The 18,046-nt window shown below is 47.1% G+C and overlaps 1 protein-coding gene across 9 annotated transcripts in view; it reads right to left on the reverse strand.

Moving 5' to 3' along the window:
• Positions 1-18,046, reverse strand: part of ATXN2 (ataxin 2) — a 62,566-nt gene that overhangs the window by 8,653 nt on the left and 35,867 nt on the right. For 4 of the 9 annotated variants that reach the window (XM_060250286.1, XM_060250284.1, XM_060250283.1 and 1 more), the window contains 6 exons: positions 17,099-17,162; positions 16,736-16,888; positions 12,817-12,883; positions 11,313-11,497; positions 7,680-7,812; positions 1,477-1,530 (listed from right to left, as the gene is read on the reverse strand). In XM_060250286.1, coding sequence (XP_060106269.1) covers positions 1,477-1,530; positions 7,680-7,812; positions 11,313-11,497; positions 12,817-12,883; positions 16,736-16,888; positions 17,099-17,162 — 656 coding nt within the window. The remainder of the gene's footprint in view (positions 1-1,476; positions 1,531-7,679; positions 7,813-11,312; positions 11,498-12,816; positions 12,884-16,735; positions 16,889-17,098; positions 17,163-18,046) is intronic. The other 5 variants (XM_060250285.1, XM_060250282.1, XM_060250288.1 and 2 more) reach the window with 3 other exon arrangements.

Below are 18,046 nucleotides of genomic sequence, written 5' to 3' on the forward strand. Positions count from 1 at the left end.
GGATGGGCCATTGGCCTGATCCAACATGGCTTCTCTCATGTTCTGATGTGACACAGAGTGTTGGACTGGATGGGCCACTGCCCTGATCCAACATGGCTTCTCTTCTGTCAGTTAACCTGAGAAGTGTCTTTTGGGGAGGGGGGGGGAACGTGCCCTGGGATGATCACTACCTCAACTGTTCCTCCGAATACATCCTTAGCTACAAGCCAAGCCAAATTAAGCTGATTACATCTCTCCCCTACATCCTCAATTCTACAGGTTTCCAGTAAATAAGGAACTGAGGAATGGGATGCCCGGTTAGGTTAAGCAATATGGCACATGAGGGACTATACAAAAATATGTCAGTGAGAGGAAGGAGAAAACAACAACAGAAGGAGATGCTTTTAAAAGAGGGCAACAGAACGTTGATAAGGTACAAAGTTCTACCATAACCCAAAAAGAGATCAAATCACCAGGGCAGCGGGAAGTGTAGAAAGAGAGGGAGGGAGGCAGGGGAAGGAGAGGCCAACCAAATTCAACACTACTGTAGGTTCTGCACACAGGTGCTGCACGTGAATTCAGTGGTCAGTGACTGAATAAAAGCATAACCATTGCATGATAACTGCCATTCCCAGTAAGATGTGTAAATAACGATGGCAATAATGATATTGACTTTTGTTTGAATGACAGCAAGCAAACCACTCTTAGCATAAATACATTCAGAATTATGAAAAATGCATATTACAGGAGTACAGTGGAGTCCATCTTTAAAAGGGGCGGGGGGGTGTCTTTTAAAAGAATAAGCCTGTCGAAGGTGTTTCAAGTGCACCAAACCAAACGCTGAGACTGCATTACAGTCCTCTAAATAAACGCAGCTTTGTACAAAGTCTATCCGATTCCCAATCCCTAATAAATTCAAGGAATATGAACCTTTGGGGGTTCCTGCTACAATCTGCAGATCAGCAAAACCCTACGAGTGTGAGAACTCTTCTTCCCTGGATAAGCCTCTGAGAGACTCCAAATCTTCAAGTTCACTTGCATGAATACAAGTGATACATATTTTGGGAGATTATAATTATGCAATGGAACCCAAGACTTCTCAAAGTAAGCTTTCTAGTCCTCATGCCTTTGCCCTCTTCCTCAAGTCCAGATTTCGTCCCTTCAGAGGTGCAGTCTTTTCAGACGCTTTTGTAGCTTATCTATCTTTGGATCACCACAGCCCAAAATTTTACCAAACTGTACAGTTTCCATCAAAACTGATCCAGTCTTGGGGGTTGGCTAACTTCTGTTAAGCCAGAAAGGAGTATTGTACTGTATGTCTAGCTGTATAGACAGCTACAAGCACACTTTGCTGCCAACAAAAAAAAGGTTCCACTAAATTTGATCTGGTTTGATGCAAAGTGAAAGGTGAGCCATTCGATAAGCCTATTCCTCTCGACACGGATTCTTTCAAGTTTGACTGTACGAATCAATGTTAGTACAAAAAACCCAACTCACTGGCAAAGTAGAAAGAAGGGCCTGTCTCCTTGCTGTAGGGTATTTTGGGACATGCTGAATTTGGGGAAATAGAAAGGGAAATTAGCTGCGTGCCATGAGATTAGAGCACCACTTCCAGTCTCCTGGAAAGGTTAAACAGTCAATGATTGTTTTCATGCACAAACCAATTTGCAATTAAGAACAAGGTAAACAGATCTCCAAGTGAATTCAAATGGCAGCTGGTCTTCATCGACATTAAAATGCCAACTACTCAAGGTGTTCTGTAGAGCATTAAGAATAAAGATCAAAAATTTAACTAAGTTGCAATGAAAACCAATACATGATTCTTTTGAATGGAGACGGGGACAGAGTAAAACCCCAGAAAACTGGATTGATTCCTCAGTATGCATAGCCCCTTTTCTCCCAACACACTGCTGTTTAGCACACCACATTTGAATAGGGAAAGAAAACCACAGGAGGTTAGAGAGAATCAAGACACATAGGGATGCTGAGTAAATATGAAGCAGAACCAGGATCAAGCTCAGGAAAACACTTTAGCTGGGTTTTCACTTCAGAAGTCTTTCAAAGTTTTAACAAAGGCTCTGGGGTTTAATGGTGAGCATTAATTAACTTGTTTATACACACAATTAATCAGAATGAGTCTGTTACAAACATACTACTTTCTACTGCCTAATACAACGTGTTGAGCACCAATGAACTATCAGTTAATACAAAAGCTCTTCATTTTGCTCTCATCCCCAGCAGAAATAATCTACCTGCAGTTTAGTCCAGAGGTGGCCAAACTGTGGCTCGGGAGCCACATGTGGCTCTTTCACACACATTGCGTGGCTCTCAATGCCCCCACCACCCCTGTTGGCCAGCTTGGAGAAAGCATCTCTCTCTTTAAAGCTCTTCACCGAGCCAAGCCTGCCGGTGGCGTGGAGAATGTGTTTAAAGTTAAAGTTGCTTTCTTTCTACCTCTACCTCTTCCCATCTTCCTTCCTTTGGCTCTCCAACGTCTGACATTCATATCTTGTGACTCTCAAACATCTGATATTTATTCTATGTGGCTCTTACATTAAGCAAGTTTGGCTGCCAATCAACAGTTTGCATGTATTTTGTTTTCATCATATTATGGACTGGGTAGCTGGTCTTGAGAGAAAGCAAATTGCTGGCTGCCAATTAATAATCTTGCAGCTGAGGCAATGTTTGAATGAAGGAATTCCTGGCTTTCAGCTCATTCTTGGCCAACACACACTCTTTTGCACCAACTTCCAAATCCTTCCAAATGCTACAAGTAATTAATTGCACGGCTGCAATTGGTCAAAAAAAGCATCAGATCACATAATACCCAGCTGGTATTTTTCCTCTTACAACACAAAGCATGTATCACCAAACTCTGCTAATCACATACGTTTCTGATAGTCTAAACCTCAGAGGAATTTCCGTTTTCTATGAACGGCAAGCAGCCCGTTTTTCAAGGTTTCGATTGCAACGGTGGGCCAAAAACATGAGATCAAACGTTAAATGGAAATTTTAAAAAAACGGTTGGGAGAATTCTCAATGAAAACCAAGTATCCCTGCGTAAGCGGCTGGATCTGATGTGTTTCAACTCAGGACCCCCCAGGCTCATCAACCGATTAAGCAGTTAGCATTAGGGGTGTGCACGATCGAGCGCGTGCCACACAAAAGCAGCCCATTAGAACCCTGGAGTTCTGCTGGGCCAGAAAGATCAAGACTGATTGTTCAAAAAATCAATCAACATATGCCCAGGTTCCCAAGGAAGTCCTTAGAACAGCTTCCAGCGGTGCTGTTTCCTACTTGGGCACTAAGTGCCACAGTGGAGCGCAACCATTCCAGGCCATGCTTCCAGCGTCCTCAGACAGGCTTCTAGAGGACAGCTCCTCTGCTGCAACTCCAGCGTAAGGCAGACGTCCCTTCACAAAGCTGCACCGCTGCTAGCAAAGCAGCAGGGCCTTCTCCATAATGGCTCCATCTTGGTGGAACCAGCTGCCGGAAGAGGTAAGGGCCCTGCGGGACCTTACCCAATCCCGCAGGGCCTGTAAGACAGCCCTCTTCCAGCTGGCCCACAACTGACCGGCACTGAGTTCTGAACACTGAACATCGAATTTGAATTGAGCGTAACTTAAGACCGCTGAATGCTTTTAATGTTTTATGTATATAACAAATGTTTAGATTTTTAACTATAAATTATGTAATGTTAATTTTAATGCTTAATTTTATATTTTATGTTAGTTTTACATGTTGTAAGCCGCCCTGAGCCACCTAGTGGGAAGGGCGGGATATAAATCTCAGATAAATAAAAATAAATAAATAAATAAATCTTTGTTTTCACCTGTATTTTTGGGACTTTCGGCTGGGAAAGCATTCTCCATAATTCTAGAATATAGTTAAAGTACTTTTAAGGCATTGGTTGGTGCCCATGTTGGATGTGCAGGCAGGCAGAATGTAAACAACACTGAGGGAGGGAGGACACCTCTGAATCCCAGCCCCAGGAGGCAACATCAAGGAAGGCCTCGGCCTCTATGCTCTGCTGTTGGCCCTCCAGAGGAACTGGTTGGGCCTCTGCTTGCGGCTTGGGAGCCACATGTGACTCTTTTAACACATATTATGTGGCTCTCAGAGCCCTTCACCACCCTGTTGGCCAGCTTGAGAGTCCATTTCTCTCTTTAAAACGCTTCTTCAAGCCAAGCCAGCCAGCAGCTTGGGGGATTCATTTAAAGTTGCTTTCTCTCTACCTCTCCTTCCCTCCAATCTATTTGCCGCCTTTTCTTCCTTCCTGTCCCGCGGCCCTCAAACATCTGATGTTCATGTCTTGCAGCTCTCAAGCATCTGACATTTATTGTATGTGACTCTTATGTTAAGCAAGTTTGGCCACCCCTGCCCTAGAGGAACTGGTCGGCCACTGCGTGAAATAGACTATGGGCCGCTCGTCTGATCCTGCAGGGTTCTTATCTTCTTAAGGATGCTGCACGTGCTTGAGTCTTGCACAGCATAAGTGATAAATGAGAACAGGCATTTCCTCCGGAGATTCACGGTTATTTTGTGGCCATGCACAGCATCCTCTACAGATGTACCTATCCCTTCATGCTAAAAAATGGCAATATGCCTCTCTTGTGCACTTCCTCGCTTTTCCTTTTCCTTTCTATAGAGTGTTCCAGCAGATGAGGGCACTACAGCTGGTTATCTAGTGCCTTTTCCAAACTAAATGCTTCTTCCTAGCAGAGAAGGGACACGATCCCAAATTAACTACGTGAGCACTAGGAAAACCTAATACTACTTAAGCAACATTTGCAGTTCCACCCAGGAAGCTGCTCACAAGATATTCACACTATTTATAGTCTGCCTTTCTCACTGCAACTCAAGGGATCTTACATAACGTCAGTGTGACCAAAAGTCCACGACACCCAGAACACGTTCACTGAACAACTGCGAAGGCTGCTGTAAGCCAGCACATCTATTGTTATTATTTTAAATGTTTTTATAACATTCTTCTACCCTATCAGGGTCCATGACAGGCCAAGAATAAAATATAGAATATTTTTTGCAATAAAAAATACAGTTAACATGCAAACATCACAATGCCAGTAAGTACTTCTGTCCTAGAATCATGACTGAAGGTGTTTCAGTAATTTCTGTCCTTGATGCTGATGAAGATGATATTGGATGTATATCTCACCCTATACTCTGAATCTCAAGAATCTCAGTGGTCAAAATCTCCTTTACCTTCCTCTTATAGCAGATGCCATTTTAAGGACAACTCCTGCAAGAGCTATGGCTGACCCAAGGCCATTCCAGCAGCTGCAAGTGGAGGAGTGGGGAATCAAACCCGGTTCTCCCAGATAAGAGAGCTCTGGCTGACCCAAGGCCATTCCAGCAGCTGCAAGTGGAGGAGTGGGGAATCAAACCCGTTTCTCCCAGATAAGAGAGCTCTGGCTGTCCCAAGGCCATTCCAGCAGCTGCAAGTGGAGGAGTGGGGGATCAAACCCGGTTCTCCCAGATAAGAGAGCTCTGGCTGACCCAAGGCCATTCCAGCAGCTGCAAGTGGAGGAGTGGGGAATCAAACCCGGTTCTCCCAGATAAGAGAGCTGTGGCTGACCCAAGGCCATTCCAGCAGCTGCAAGTGGAGGAGTGGGGAATCAAACCCGGTTCTCCCAGATAAGAAAGCTCTGGCTGACCCAAGGCCATTCCAGCAGCTGCAAGTGGAGGAGTGGGGAATCAAACCCGGTTCTCCCAGATAAGAGAGCTGTGGCTGACCCAAGGCCATTCCAGCAGCTGCAAGTGGAGGAGTGGGGAATCAAACCCGTTTCTCCCAGATAAGAGAGCTCTGGCTGACCCAAGGCCATTTCAGCAGCTGCAAGTGGAGGAGTGGGGGATCAAACCCGGTTCTCCCAGATAAGAGAGCTCTGGCTGACCCAAGGCCATTCCAGCAGCTGCAGGTGGAGGAGTGGCGAATCAAACCCGGTTCTCCCAGATAAGAGTCGGCACACTTAATCACTACACCAAACTGGCTCCAAAGTAACCCATAAAGAACACTCTCAACTGAGCTATATTCTCAAGCGAGATCATGCTTTTCATTTCAGCATAAGCAATGAGTCTTGCAGGAAAAGTCTGCCTCAAGAAGCAGAAATCAGCCCAATTCTTGCCAAGGAATCAACTAAGGGGCTGGACACCTCAAGACAACAACAGATGCACAACCCCGAACGACACAATGCCTGCCTCAGGAATTTGTTCCCAAGTGTGCAATGGCATCTGTGTGAAGCAAGGCCAACTGTTCCAAATCCACCAGACAAATTTAAGATTGTCAAAGATCAGCAGGCAGCATGACACAATGGTCAAAGAAGCAGGGCTCAAAGCTAAGCCACTGATCTCCACTGAGTGGTGCAGCATTAGTGGTAACGTAGTGGTTAAAGATCTGCAAGTAATGACTGCAAGAAAGAGAACTCGCTCTCCATTTGAAATTACAGTTCTAAATATGCCCTTCAGAGTCAGATTTTTATATCCCTTGCAGGGTTCAAAGCTCTTCAAGCACATTATCTTACAGTTCTCACCACAACCCTATAAGGCAATAAAAGGCAAAGACTTGTAGTTTAACTTTTTGGCCTATTTCTCCAAGGAACTTGCTAGTTTGAAGAACGGCTGTATTTCCATGTGAAGAATACTGATGGTTTGTCTCCCACCCTCTCTCTTTGGCAGCACCCCCACGTCTATAGCCCTGTAATACAGGGCAATGCTCGGATGATGGCGCCACCAATGCACCCCCAGCCCAGCTTGGTTTCTTCCACAGCTCTGGAGACAAACCATCAGTATTCTTCACATGGAAATACAGCCGTTCTTCAAACTAGCAAGTTCCTTGGCAAAATAGGCCAAAAAGTTAAACCACAAGTCTTTGCCTTTTATTGATTTATTTAATCAGATTTATATCCTGGCCAGGGAGGGCATTCCACAGAGCGGGGGCTGTTACCAAGAAGGCTCTGGTAGTTGACAATCGAGCTTCTTTCGGTCCGCGGATCTTAAGAAGATCTTGGGGTCCTGAACTAGTTTGACTTTGGTGCTACCTATGCTTAACAAGATCTTCATGGCCAGGGTTTTTGTGGGGGGTTTTTTTGAGCAGGTATCATAGTCATATTGCAAGCAGAAGGGCTGAACAACTGGCTTGCAGCAGAAGTGAGATTTAAACCAGTTTTAACACTCGTGGCGCAGAGTGCTAAAGCTACAGTACTCTAGTCCTAAGCTCTGCTCACGACCTGAGTTCGATCCCCGGCAGAAGCTGGGTTTTCAGGTAACCGGCTCGAGGTTAATTCAGCCTTCCATCCTTCCGAGGTCAGTAGAATGAGTACCTAGCTTGCTGGGGGGCGGGGGGGGGGGAGTGTAGATGACTGGGGAAGGCAATGGCAAACCACCCCATAAAAAGCCTGCTGTGAAAACATTTTGAAAGCAACGTCACCCCAGAGTCGGAAACGACTGGTGCTTGCACAGGGGACCTTTCCTTTCCTTTTCCTTCTGGGTCACAGTTCATTCTCTTAGTCATTATATCAGTTCATACCTGACAACTTCCAGGGTCTAGTGCCTGTAAGACATCTTAATAGGCTGTCGTGAATTCTACACACTCTCAAACACAAAGTACCCCCGTTTCTTTGCCCCAGATTGCAAACGCAGTCCCCGGCTTCAAACACCCAAGCTGAACCAAAAAGGTTTCTTACCATACATCGTGTGCGTCTGCTCGTGTGCACCGTACTGCGTAGCTGTGGAAGAAACCAAGCCGGGCTGGGGGTGCGTTGGCGGCGCCATCATCCGAGCATTGCCCTGTATTACAGGGCTATAGACGTGGGGGTGCTGCCAAAGAGAGAGAGTGGGAGACAAACCATCAATATTCTTCGCATGGAAATACAGCCGTTCCTCAAACTAGCAAGTTCCTTGGAGAAACAGGCCAAAAAGTTAAACCACAAGTCTTTGCCTTTTATTGATTTATTTAATCAGATTTATATCCCGGCCTCCCCTGACGGGCTCAAGGCTTCTAACAACAAATAAAAACATCAAACATTAAAAACAAATATACAATAAAATTATTTCCATTATATAGTCATTTAAAGTCCAAGATGCACGCTGATGTTCTAGTTACTCTGATGTTTCTGGTTTCAGTTATGTTAGTTCAATGAGATTGTCGGTGCTGTGGAGTAATGGCCACCTCCCCTTAACAGTTAAAAGCAAGTTTGAACAGTTCGGTCTTACAGGCCCTGCGGAACTGTGGCAGGTCCCTCAGGGCCCTGATGTTTCCAGGAAGGGCATTCCACAGAGCGGGGGCTGTTACCGAGAAGGCTCTGGCAGTTGACAATGGAGCTTCTTTCGGTAAGCGGCTCTTAAGAAGATCTTGGGGTCCTGAACGTAGTTTGACTTTGGTGCTACCTACGCTTAACAAGATCTTCATGGCCAGGGTTTTTGTGGGGGGGGTTTTGAGCAGGAACGCACAGGAGTGCAGTTACGGCTGGCTTGGCGCAAGGGTGTGGCCTAATATGCAAATGAATCCCTGCTGGGCTTTTTCTAAAAAAAAAAAAACCCTGTGCAAAACAAGTGACATCAGGGGATGTGGCCTAATATGCAACTGAGTTCCTGCTGGGCTTTTTCTATCAAGCCAGTTTGGTGTAGTGGTGAAGTGTGTGGACTCTTATCTGGGAGAACCGGGTTTGATTCCCCCCTTCTCCACTTGCATCTGCTGGAATGGCCTTGGGTCAGCCATAGCTCTCGTAGGAGTTGTCCTTCAAAGGGCAGCTTCTGTCAGAGCTCTCTCAGCCCCACCTACCTCACAGGGTGTCTGTTGTGGGGGGGGGGCAGGGTAAAGGAGATTGTGACCGCTCTTGAAATTCAGAGTACAGGGTGGGATATAAACCCAATATCATCATCATCTTTAAAAAAGCCCTGTTCACAGCCATGCCAAAACTCTCCTCAGGAACAGATCTGCTAGCTGCTGTGGGTTGCTGGCCTCTCAGCAGTATAACACAGAGGCTCTGTTGCATCACTAGGTAACTGAACCTCTCTATTTTTAGACTCTGGCAGCAGAAGCAGCAGGCAGGTCACGTTGTGCTACACCTGTCCGTTGTGATCTACGGAGTCTCTGAGACAATTCCTGCAACTGCTTGTGACAAGAGGAGGGCAACGTGCATATACATGTGGTACCCTGCCGGACAGCTCCATCTCACCACCGTAGTTGCATTCGAATATATTCACTCAAAATGATGAACAAATTGAAGTCCGTAACATTCCACGAGGGAGGGTGAGAGAGACCACCCGTTCTTCAAGCAGAAGGTCCCAGGCTCAATCCCCAGCATCTCTAGTAAAAAAACGATCTCAGATGGCAGGTTCAGGGAGAGGTTTTTTCCTGTCCCATCTGCCTAAAAGCCACTGCTTGTCGCGGAGGACAACGCTGAACTAGACAGACCAGTGACCTGACTCAGTACAAGACTGCTTCATAGGTACATATGCTATCATTATAATGTTGTGCCACGTGCTAGGTGTATGGGCATCATGAAGTGGTGCAGCTTCCACCCAAAGGGCACCCAACCGATTACACTCAAGGCATGTCATCATAAGAAGAACATAAGAGAAGCCATGTTGGATCAGGCCAATGGCCCATCCAGTCCAACACTTTGTGTCACATAAGAACATAAGAGAAGCCATGTTGGATCAGGCCAATGGCCCATCCAGTCCAGCACTTTGTGTCACACAGTGGCCAAAAAACGCCAGGTACCATCAGGAGGTCCATCAGTGGGGCCAGGACACTAGAAGCCCTCCCACTGTTGCCCCTCCCAAGCACCAAGAACACAGAGCATCACTACCCCAGACAGAGAGTTCCAACGATAAGCTGTGGCTAATAGCCACTGATGGACCTCTGCTCCATATGCATATCCAATCCCCTCTTGAAGCTGGCTATGCTTGTAGCTGCCGCCACCTCCTGTGGCAGTGAATTCCTTCACCCTTCAGGTGAAGAAGTACTTTTATCAGTTCTAACCCGACCGCTCAACAATTTCATTGAATGTCCACGAGTTCTCGTATTGTGAAAAAGGGAGAAAATTCCTTCTTTCTCTACCTTCTCTATCCCAAGCATAATCTTGTAAAGCTCGATTATGTTATAGTTGATGTTTCTCCAAGCTAAAGAGCCCCGTTTTAACCTTTCTTCATAGGGAGAGTGTTCCAAACTTTTAATCATTCTAGTTGCCCTTTTCTGCACTTTTTCCAATGCTATAATGTCCTTTTTGAGATGCGGTGACCAGAATTGTACCCCACAGTTCTTGCAACTTCTATGTGTTTCAGTCATCCTGCACACTTTCAGAAGGGACACTAAGATGCCTTTATCTAAGAGAGGCCTTGTAATGGTTTTGCTTCCTGCCCTGTACTAAATGCTGAAGGTTTGCCTGTTTCAAAGATGTTCAAATGTAGCACTTGCACAAGAGCTCTGGCATATATTGTGTTGCAAAGATGACAATAGCTCTTTAGCTTGGAGAAACGCTTGGGGCTCTTTAGCTTGGAGAAACGTCGACTGCGGGGTGACATGAGAGAGGTTTACAAGATAATGCATGGGATGGAGAAAGTAGAGAAAGAAGTACTTTTCTCCCTTTCTCACAATACAAGAACTTGTGGGCATTCAATGAAATTGCTGAGCAGTCGGGTTAAAACGGATAAAAGGAAGACTTCTTCACCCAAAGGGTGATGAACACATGGAATTCACTGCCACAGAAGGTGGTGGCGGCCACAAGCATAGCCACCTTCAAGAGGGGGTTAGATAAAAATATGGAGCAGAGGTCCATCAGTGGCTATTAGCCACAGTGTGTATGTGTGTGTGTACATATATATATAATTTTTTTTGGCCACTGTGTGACACAGAGTGTTGGAATGGATGGGCCATTGGCCTGATCCAACATGACCTCTCTTATGTGACACAGAGTGTTGGAATGGAAGGGCCATTGGCCTGATCCAACATGGCTTCTCTTATAAGCCAAGGCACTCCATTCCCTCTGCCTGGACTGTCTGCAAATCTTGTTGCCCCAGTCACTGTAGTCTTTGCATGTCTTTTTCTTACACTCCTCATGGAGGCAGCATTCGGCCTCCAGTTACTGAGTTCCTAACACAATAAAATGAGGGACAGATATTCTACAGTTGGGAGATTCGCCCCCACTGCTGCTGACATCTGCAACTTTCTCTGAAGTGCATTTCAGTATACCCTGACCAGTCAGCTAGGCAACGTGCAAAGTTAAGACTCCTGTGGCTGGGTGCCACAGAGAGTGCAGCGGAAGAGGCTGCTCAAATGAGGTGCCACAAAGAGTGCAGCGGAAGAGGCATACCTGAGACTGATAATGTGGCACATGCTGAACAAGAGGCTGGTTAGGGAACTGCTGGGGGCTGTAGGCGACATACTGTGTGGAGTAAGCTGGAGGCGTAGCTACGATGGGCGCACCAGCAGCAGAGGCAGGGTGCATCATGGTGCTCTGATGGTGCTGGTCTTGTCGCTGCTGGGGCATACTCGATACTGCAAACAAAGGAAAGAGCACACCTTAATGAAAACACCTTTTCCAAGAGCGAGAGAGAGATGCTTGTACTCCAGAAACATGTCAAACACAGACCTCTTGTCTTACACATGCTGGGTTAGAGGCTACTGCATAGGAAAGAAAACCAGCGCAACTAAAACCAGCCCAGTTCTGTACGCGTTGACACTGCCCGGACACAACCAATTTCTTAATGGAAACCTCACAAGAACCTTTATCTCCCATGCTAGAACTGGGGAAGAATTGCGATTCAGGCCCCCGCAGAACAGCAAGAGAAACACAAACATCTCCCATCGAAACTTGATGTGGAAATGTCAACCACTGGTTAAGCTCCTATATTAAAAGAGCAGCCAGTTCTTGACAGATTTACAGCAACCAGTGCAGGTAGACCTAAAGAAAAAGGTTCTGAGGATGACATCCAAAAAAGAGATTATGACAACAGCATTAAAAAATTAGCTGGCTCCATGGAAATGCCAGATTAAAATATATATTCTAATTTTTCGCTTAGATTACAAAAGCTAACAACAACGCAAACGTCACTGAAGAATTAACTTTAAAATGTAACATGGTGTTGCATCTTGTCAGCGCTCAATTTGTTCTACTAACTTCTATTCTGTGGGAAGAACAGGGCTACTGAAACGAAGGACACCCCCCCCCCTCCAAAAAAGAGAAGTGACTGAGGAGGGCTGCAGGGGATAGAGGGTGAGGGGAGTGCAAGAGGACAAAATTCTGGAGGCCCTAAACCTGAAGGCTCCCTGAGCTGGGAAAACTGAGCAGTCTGTTTTCAGGTGATGTCTGAATTAGGTCCAGATGGGAGATCCCAGGGAAAGAATCTGGGTCTGAGGACTCAAACTAGCTCTTCGCAGCCCTGCGTTTGACAGCCCTGCATTCTGAATTCGTTTCCAAAATCAAGAGGTTTATAGTAAACTGAACATACTAACCCTCAAATTGGTTTAAAGTTTCAAAGAGAAGGCAAAAGCCCCAACGGCAGCAACACATCCCAACCCTGAACAACTAGCTGATCAAGTGCTGCCACTTCAAATAAACATGCACTGGGCGGGGCAATGGAGTCGAGATGCTGCCACTGTAGGGAAGTCAACTGCACCCATCTGGAGGGATTAAAAACCTAAGAAAACTAGGAACAAATTAGGAGGAGGCAGCGCAGACAAGAGAACAAGTGAGGACCATTCCTAAAGAAAGGTAAATGACTTATCCAACTTAGCATAAAAATCACATGCAGGACAACTTAGTCATTCCACTGGCAAGCTGAGTACAAGAACATGCAATGCTGTATTATTCTCACCTTTACCTGCTCTATAGGTCTTGGCCTGGTTGACTGGCATGGGGGTCATGGGAATTGGATACAGGGGCTGTAAAAGAAGACAAGGAGCCATTAAGTCAAGGCAGCCACAGATGCATGCGTGAGCGCAAACCCTTTCTCCAGGTGCACACACAATGTGACAATCTGAAACAGATTCACTGACAGACATGCTCTGCCAGCTACATGGTTCACATCTGGCCAGCTACAGTTTACCATTCAATACTAATTGTAATCACTGTTCTGGTTTCCTCGGGCCAGATCTGCCACCCTCAGGGGTGCTTGGCACAAGAACATAAGCGAAGCCAAGAAGAGAGTCCAATGGTCCATCCAGTCCAACACTCTGTCACATGGTGACCAAAAAACTCCAGGTGCCATCAGGAGGTCCACCAATGGGACCAGGATACTAGAAGTCCCTCCCAAGAATAAAGAGCATCACTGCCCCAGCCAGACAGTTCCATCTATACCAGGGGTGTCAAACATGTGGCCCAGGGGCCAAATCAGACCCCCGGAGGGCTCCCATCAGGCCCCCAAGCAACTGACTGTCATCTGCTTCCTTCTCCCTCTCTCTTGCTTCCTTCTGCATCACAGCTTGCTTTGCCAGGCTTGTTCAATCACACAGGAGCTACAGAGCAAAGCTCTGTATTTTCTCCATTGGCTGAGGCTCCTCCCTTGGGGAGGAAGAGCTTGCTTTGCCAGGCTCTTTCAATCGCACAGCAGAACTACTGAGCCAAGCCTCTCTTCCTTCTACCGGCTGAGGCTCTTCCCCCTCCTGGTCCCCTGGGGAAGGAAGGAAAGAGTCAGAGCTTCCTTTGCCCAGTTCCCCATACCCCATGGGAGAAATACAAAGAAAGCACCTTTAAGACCAACAAGTGCTAATGTTTTAAGCATGTTTTATTTTAAGGGTTTTTTTAAAAAAATGTTTAATTGTGTTTTTCTGTGTCCTTTATAAAGTTTATATCACTGCTACCTAATCATAAATAGGTACACATATGGACCGGCCCGACATGGCCCAGCCCGAGAAGGTCTCATTTATGTCTGATCCAGCCCTCATAACAAATGAGTTTGACACCCCGATCTATTTTATTTTTGTTCAATCACACAGTCGAGTCTGACTCTTTGCGACCCCATGGACCAAGTCACGCCAGGCCCTCTTGTCTTCCACCATCCTCTGAAGTCTGCTCAAATTTGTGTTAGCTGCCTCAGTAACGCTGTCCAGGCATCTCATCTTCTGCCGTCCCCTTCTTCTTTTGCCTTCTGTCTTTCCTAGCATCAGGATCTTCTCCAGGGAGTGCTCCCTTCTCCTTGGGTGGCCAAAGTATTTGAGCTTCAGCTTCAGCATCTGACCTTCCAGGGAACAGTCTGGGTTGATTTCCCTTAGGACTGACTGATTGGATCTTCTTGCAGTCCAAGGGGCTCTCAAGAGTCTTCTCCAGGGAGTGCTCCCTTCTCATTGGGTGGCCAAAGTATCTGAGCTTCAGCTTCAGCATCTGACCTTCCAGGGAACAGTCTGGGTTGATTTCCCTTAGGACTGGCTGATTTGATCTTCTTGCAGCCCAAGGGACTCTCAAGAGTCTTCTTCAGGGAGTGCTCCCTTCTCCTTGGGTGGCCAAAGTATTTGAGCTTCAGCTTCAGCATCTGCCCTTCCAGGGAACAGTCTGGGTTGATCTCCCTTAGGACTGACTGATTGGATCTATACCCTGATCTATACCCTGATCTATACCCTGTGGCTAATAGCAACTGGTGGACCTCTGCTCCATATGTTTATCCAATCACAATTCAAGAAGTACACTGCAAAATGCACTTCACTTCCAAAGAAGAAGCTAGGAAACAACTCCGCTCAGGCTAACGGTAAGGAGAATCTCTGGCACTCTGTAACAGCAGGTGCCCTCAGTCACCACAACAGTAGAACACCCTCTCTTTGTTTCACGGCATGCTAATGACCCTGCTGCTACTCGGCGCAGAATAGACTCCCTACGTCATGCCAGCAGCTCCACATCCCAGCAGAGCTTGCAAGCTTCCCTGAATGCAAGAGGGAGGTGGTCGGTGCCTCACTGCCCAAGCTTATAGAGTTTGCAAGGCAATTCACAGCTGGTGGGGCTTCACAGAGAAACGTGTAGATCAAATCACCCAGTCCCAGGCAGCAGGTTCAGGACAGGCAAAAGGAAATACTACTTTCAATAGAGCGTGATTGCCAGAGGATGCAGTGAAGGACACAAGAATAAATAGCTTTAAAAGAGGATTAGGTAGATTCATGGAGGATAGATCTATCGATGGGTGCTGGCCTTGGTGACTGAGGGGAAACTCCACATTCAGAAGCACTAATCTTCTGAATACCAGCACCAGGAGGCCACACCAGGGGAAGGCCTCAGCCTCTATGTCCTGTTGTTGGCCCTCCAGGGGAACTGGCTGGCCACTGTGTGAGACACTGTGTGAGGCTGGTCTAGGTGGATCCTCACTCGTCTGTTCCAGCAGGGTTCTTCTGATGTTCTTCTCAGGGGAAGGCCTCAGCTTCTCTGCCCTGTTGTTGGCCCTCCAGAGGAACCGGTTAGCCACTTTGTGAAGCAGAGTCCTGGACTAGAGGGACCCTCACTGGTCTGTTCCAGCAGGGCTCTTCTGATGTTCTTCTCAGGGGAAGGCCTCGGCCTCTCTGCCCTGTTGTTGGCCCTCCAGAGGAACCGGTTAGCCACTTTGTGAGGCAGAGTCCTGGACTAGAGGGACCCTCACTGGTCTGTTCCAGCAGGGCTCTTCTGATGTTCTTCTCAGGGGAAGGCCTCGGCCTCTCTGCCCTGTTGTTGGCCCTCCAGAGGAACTGGTTGGCCCCTGTGTGAGACAGGAGGCTGGACTAGATGGACCCTCCCTGGTCTGACCCAGCAGGGCTCTTCTGATGTTCCTCTCAGGGGAAGGCCTCAGCCTCTCTGCCCTGTTGTTGGCCCTCCAGAGGAACCGGTTAGCCACTTTGTGAAGCAGAGTCCTGGACTAGATGGATCCTCAGTGGTCTGATCCAGCAGGGCTCTTCTGATGTTCTGATGAAAAGGTTGATAGGGAGAATATGGACCTGCCCACATTTTACCCAAATTAACATGTATAGAGAGATAGGGCACTGGTGAGGCAGCACTAACAGGCAAAGAGTGGAGTGCACAGCCCTTCTATCATCCGATTTCCCTCCACAGCATCTCCTACGTAGGAATGCTAAACATTTCTACATATTTAATTTTCTTTCCTGCCGTCCCAGCGTGCTACCCATTACCTCAGAAAGAGCACCATTTTGACCTCAGCAGTGCTCTGAGGTAATGAGGTTTACAAGATAATGCATGGGATGGAGAAAGTAGAGAAAGAAGTACTTTTCTCCCTTTCTCACAATACAAGAACTTGTGGGCATTCGATGAAATTGCTGAGCAGTCAGGTTAAAAAAGATAAAAGGAAGTCCTTCTTCACCCAAACAGTGATTAACATGTGGAATTCACTGCCACAGGAGGTGGTGGCGGCTGCAAGCATAGCCAGCTTCAAGAGGGGTTTGGATAAAAATATGGAGCAGAGGTCCATCAGGGGCTATTAGCCACAGTGTGTATATATATATATGTGTGTGTGTGTGTGTATGCTATATATGTGCGTATAGATATATTGGATGGGTCACTGGCCTGCTCCAACATGGCTTCTCTTATGTTCTTATGTGACACAGAGTGCTGGACTGGATGGGCCATTGGCCTGATCCAACATGGCTTCTCTTATGTCCTTATGTGACACAGAGTGTTGGACTGGATGGGCCACTGGCCTGATCCAACAGGGCTTCTCTGATGTTCTTATGTTCTCTGTCCTTTGCCCCCTGAAGCAGCCTCTCTCGGTACGACAGGCTGATTCAGTGACCACTGGTTGGCCCCGTTAGAACAACTGCCCATCTTACCTGAACGCCTGGGCTGACGGGAACAGGATACATCATATTTGGTGCAAAACAAACAGGCTGGGTGTACACTGGAGTGGGCTGCTGATGGCCCACCATGGAAGGGCTGGGCTGAGCTTGTGGACGGGGCGACGTTGGGGTGGTAGACGGCTTGGGCTGCAAACAAAACAGAACAACTGAACTACAGGCAGACCATCCACACATACACACACCCACCCCCATGAACGGCCACCACTTGTCCTAGCAAGCTGCTTAAGGTGTTCACACAAATGATGCAGGGCTGTTTCTGAAGAGGAGCATCTGCAGCATTTCAGCTTTGGAACAGCAACGGGAAAGGCTGAGGAAGTTTCCTCCTCTTATACCCACCTGGGCAAACGACCGAGGATTGAATTCCTTCGCATTAGGATTAAGTGTGGATTTTCTAACTTGTCTAAAAAAAGAGAGAGAGAAAAGAAAGCAGCTTGTAAGAGGTCGCTTTGGAAGTGAACGATGGATCGAACCCCCGATGGCTTCACCTTCTAGGACACAGGAGGACGTCTGATGGTGGCTGTATGGTCTTACTATCAGTGCAGAGAAGATCTGTAAAGGCTCTGAACTTCCAACTGGGTGTGTGGCGGGGGCTACCCTCGTGATTTTGGGAACACTACAGCTGCGGAAACGCACCCCTCGCTTTTTTAAAAAATGCCCATTTTTAAAATGCTGTCAGAACAGAAAAGGTCATGCTAGAGCGAGGGGGAGGGGGGGCCAAACTGTGGCTTAGGAGTCACGCGTAGCTCTTTCACACATATTGTGTGGCTCTTCAAGCCCCCACCATCCCATCAGCTGGCTAGGAGAAGGCATTTCTCTCTTTAAATCACTTCTCCAAGCCAAGCCAACCAGCGGATTGGAGAATGCATTTAAAGTTGCTTTCTTTCTACCTCTCCCTCCCTCCCCCATCTGTTTGCCTGCCTGCCTTCCATCCTTCCAGCTCTCAAACATCTGATGTTCAATGTTTTGCAGCTCTCTCAGATATCTTATGTTTATTCTATGTGGCTCCTACATTAAGCAAGTTTGGCCACCCCTGTGCTAGAGGAAGACATGAAGCAGTCACCTACATTTCTTACTAGTCGGAGAAAACATGCCCCCCCAAGCTTATGTTCTTAGAAAGGCTGGCTCCCAGACAGGATATAGGGAGCAACTGCCCCTATGTTGCCTGCTGAAAAGGAAATGGATACGGAGTCCAAGTGTTTGATGTTCTCAACACAATGAAGCTCTTACTTAAGGGGGGGGGGGTTGTCTGTATGTTGGAAGCATATCGCTCTCCCCTCCCACTGT

The sequence above is a fragment of the Heteronotia binoei genome, chromosome 11, assembly GCF_032191835.1.
Source record: "Heteronotia binoei isolate CCM8104 ecotype False Entrance Well chromosome 11, APGP_CSIRO_Hbin_v1, whole genome shotgun sequence".
In the NCBI taxonomy this organism is placed as follows: domain Eukaryota; kingdom Metazoa; phylum Chordata; class Lepidosauria; order Squamata; family Gekkonidae; genus Heteronotia; species Heteronotia binoei.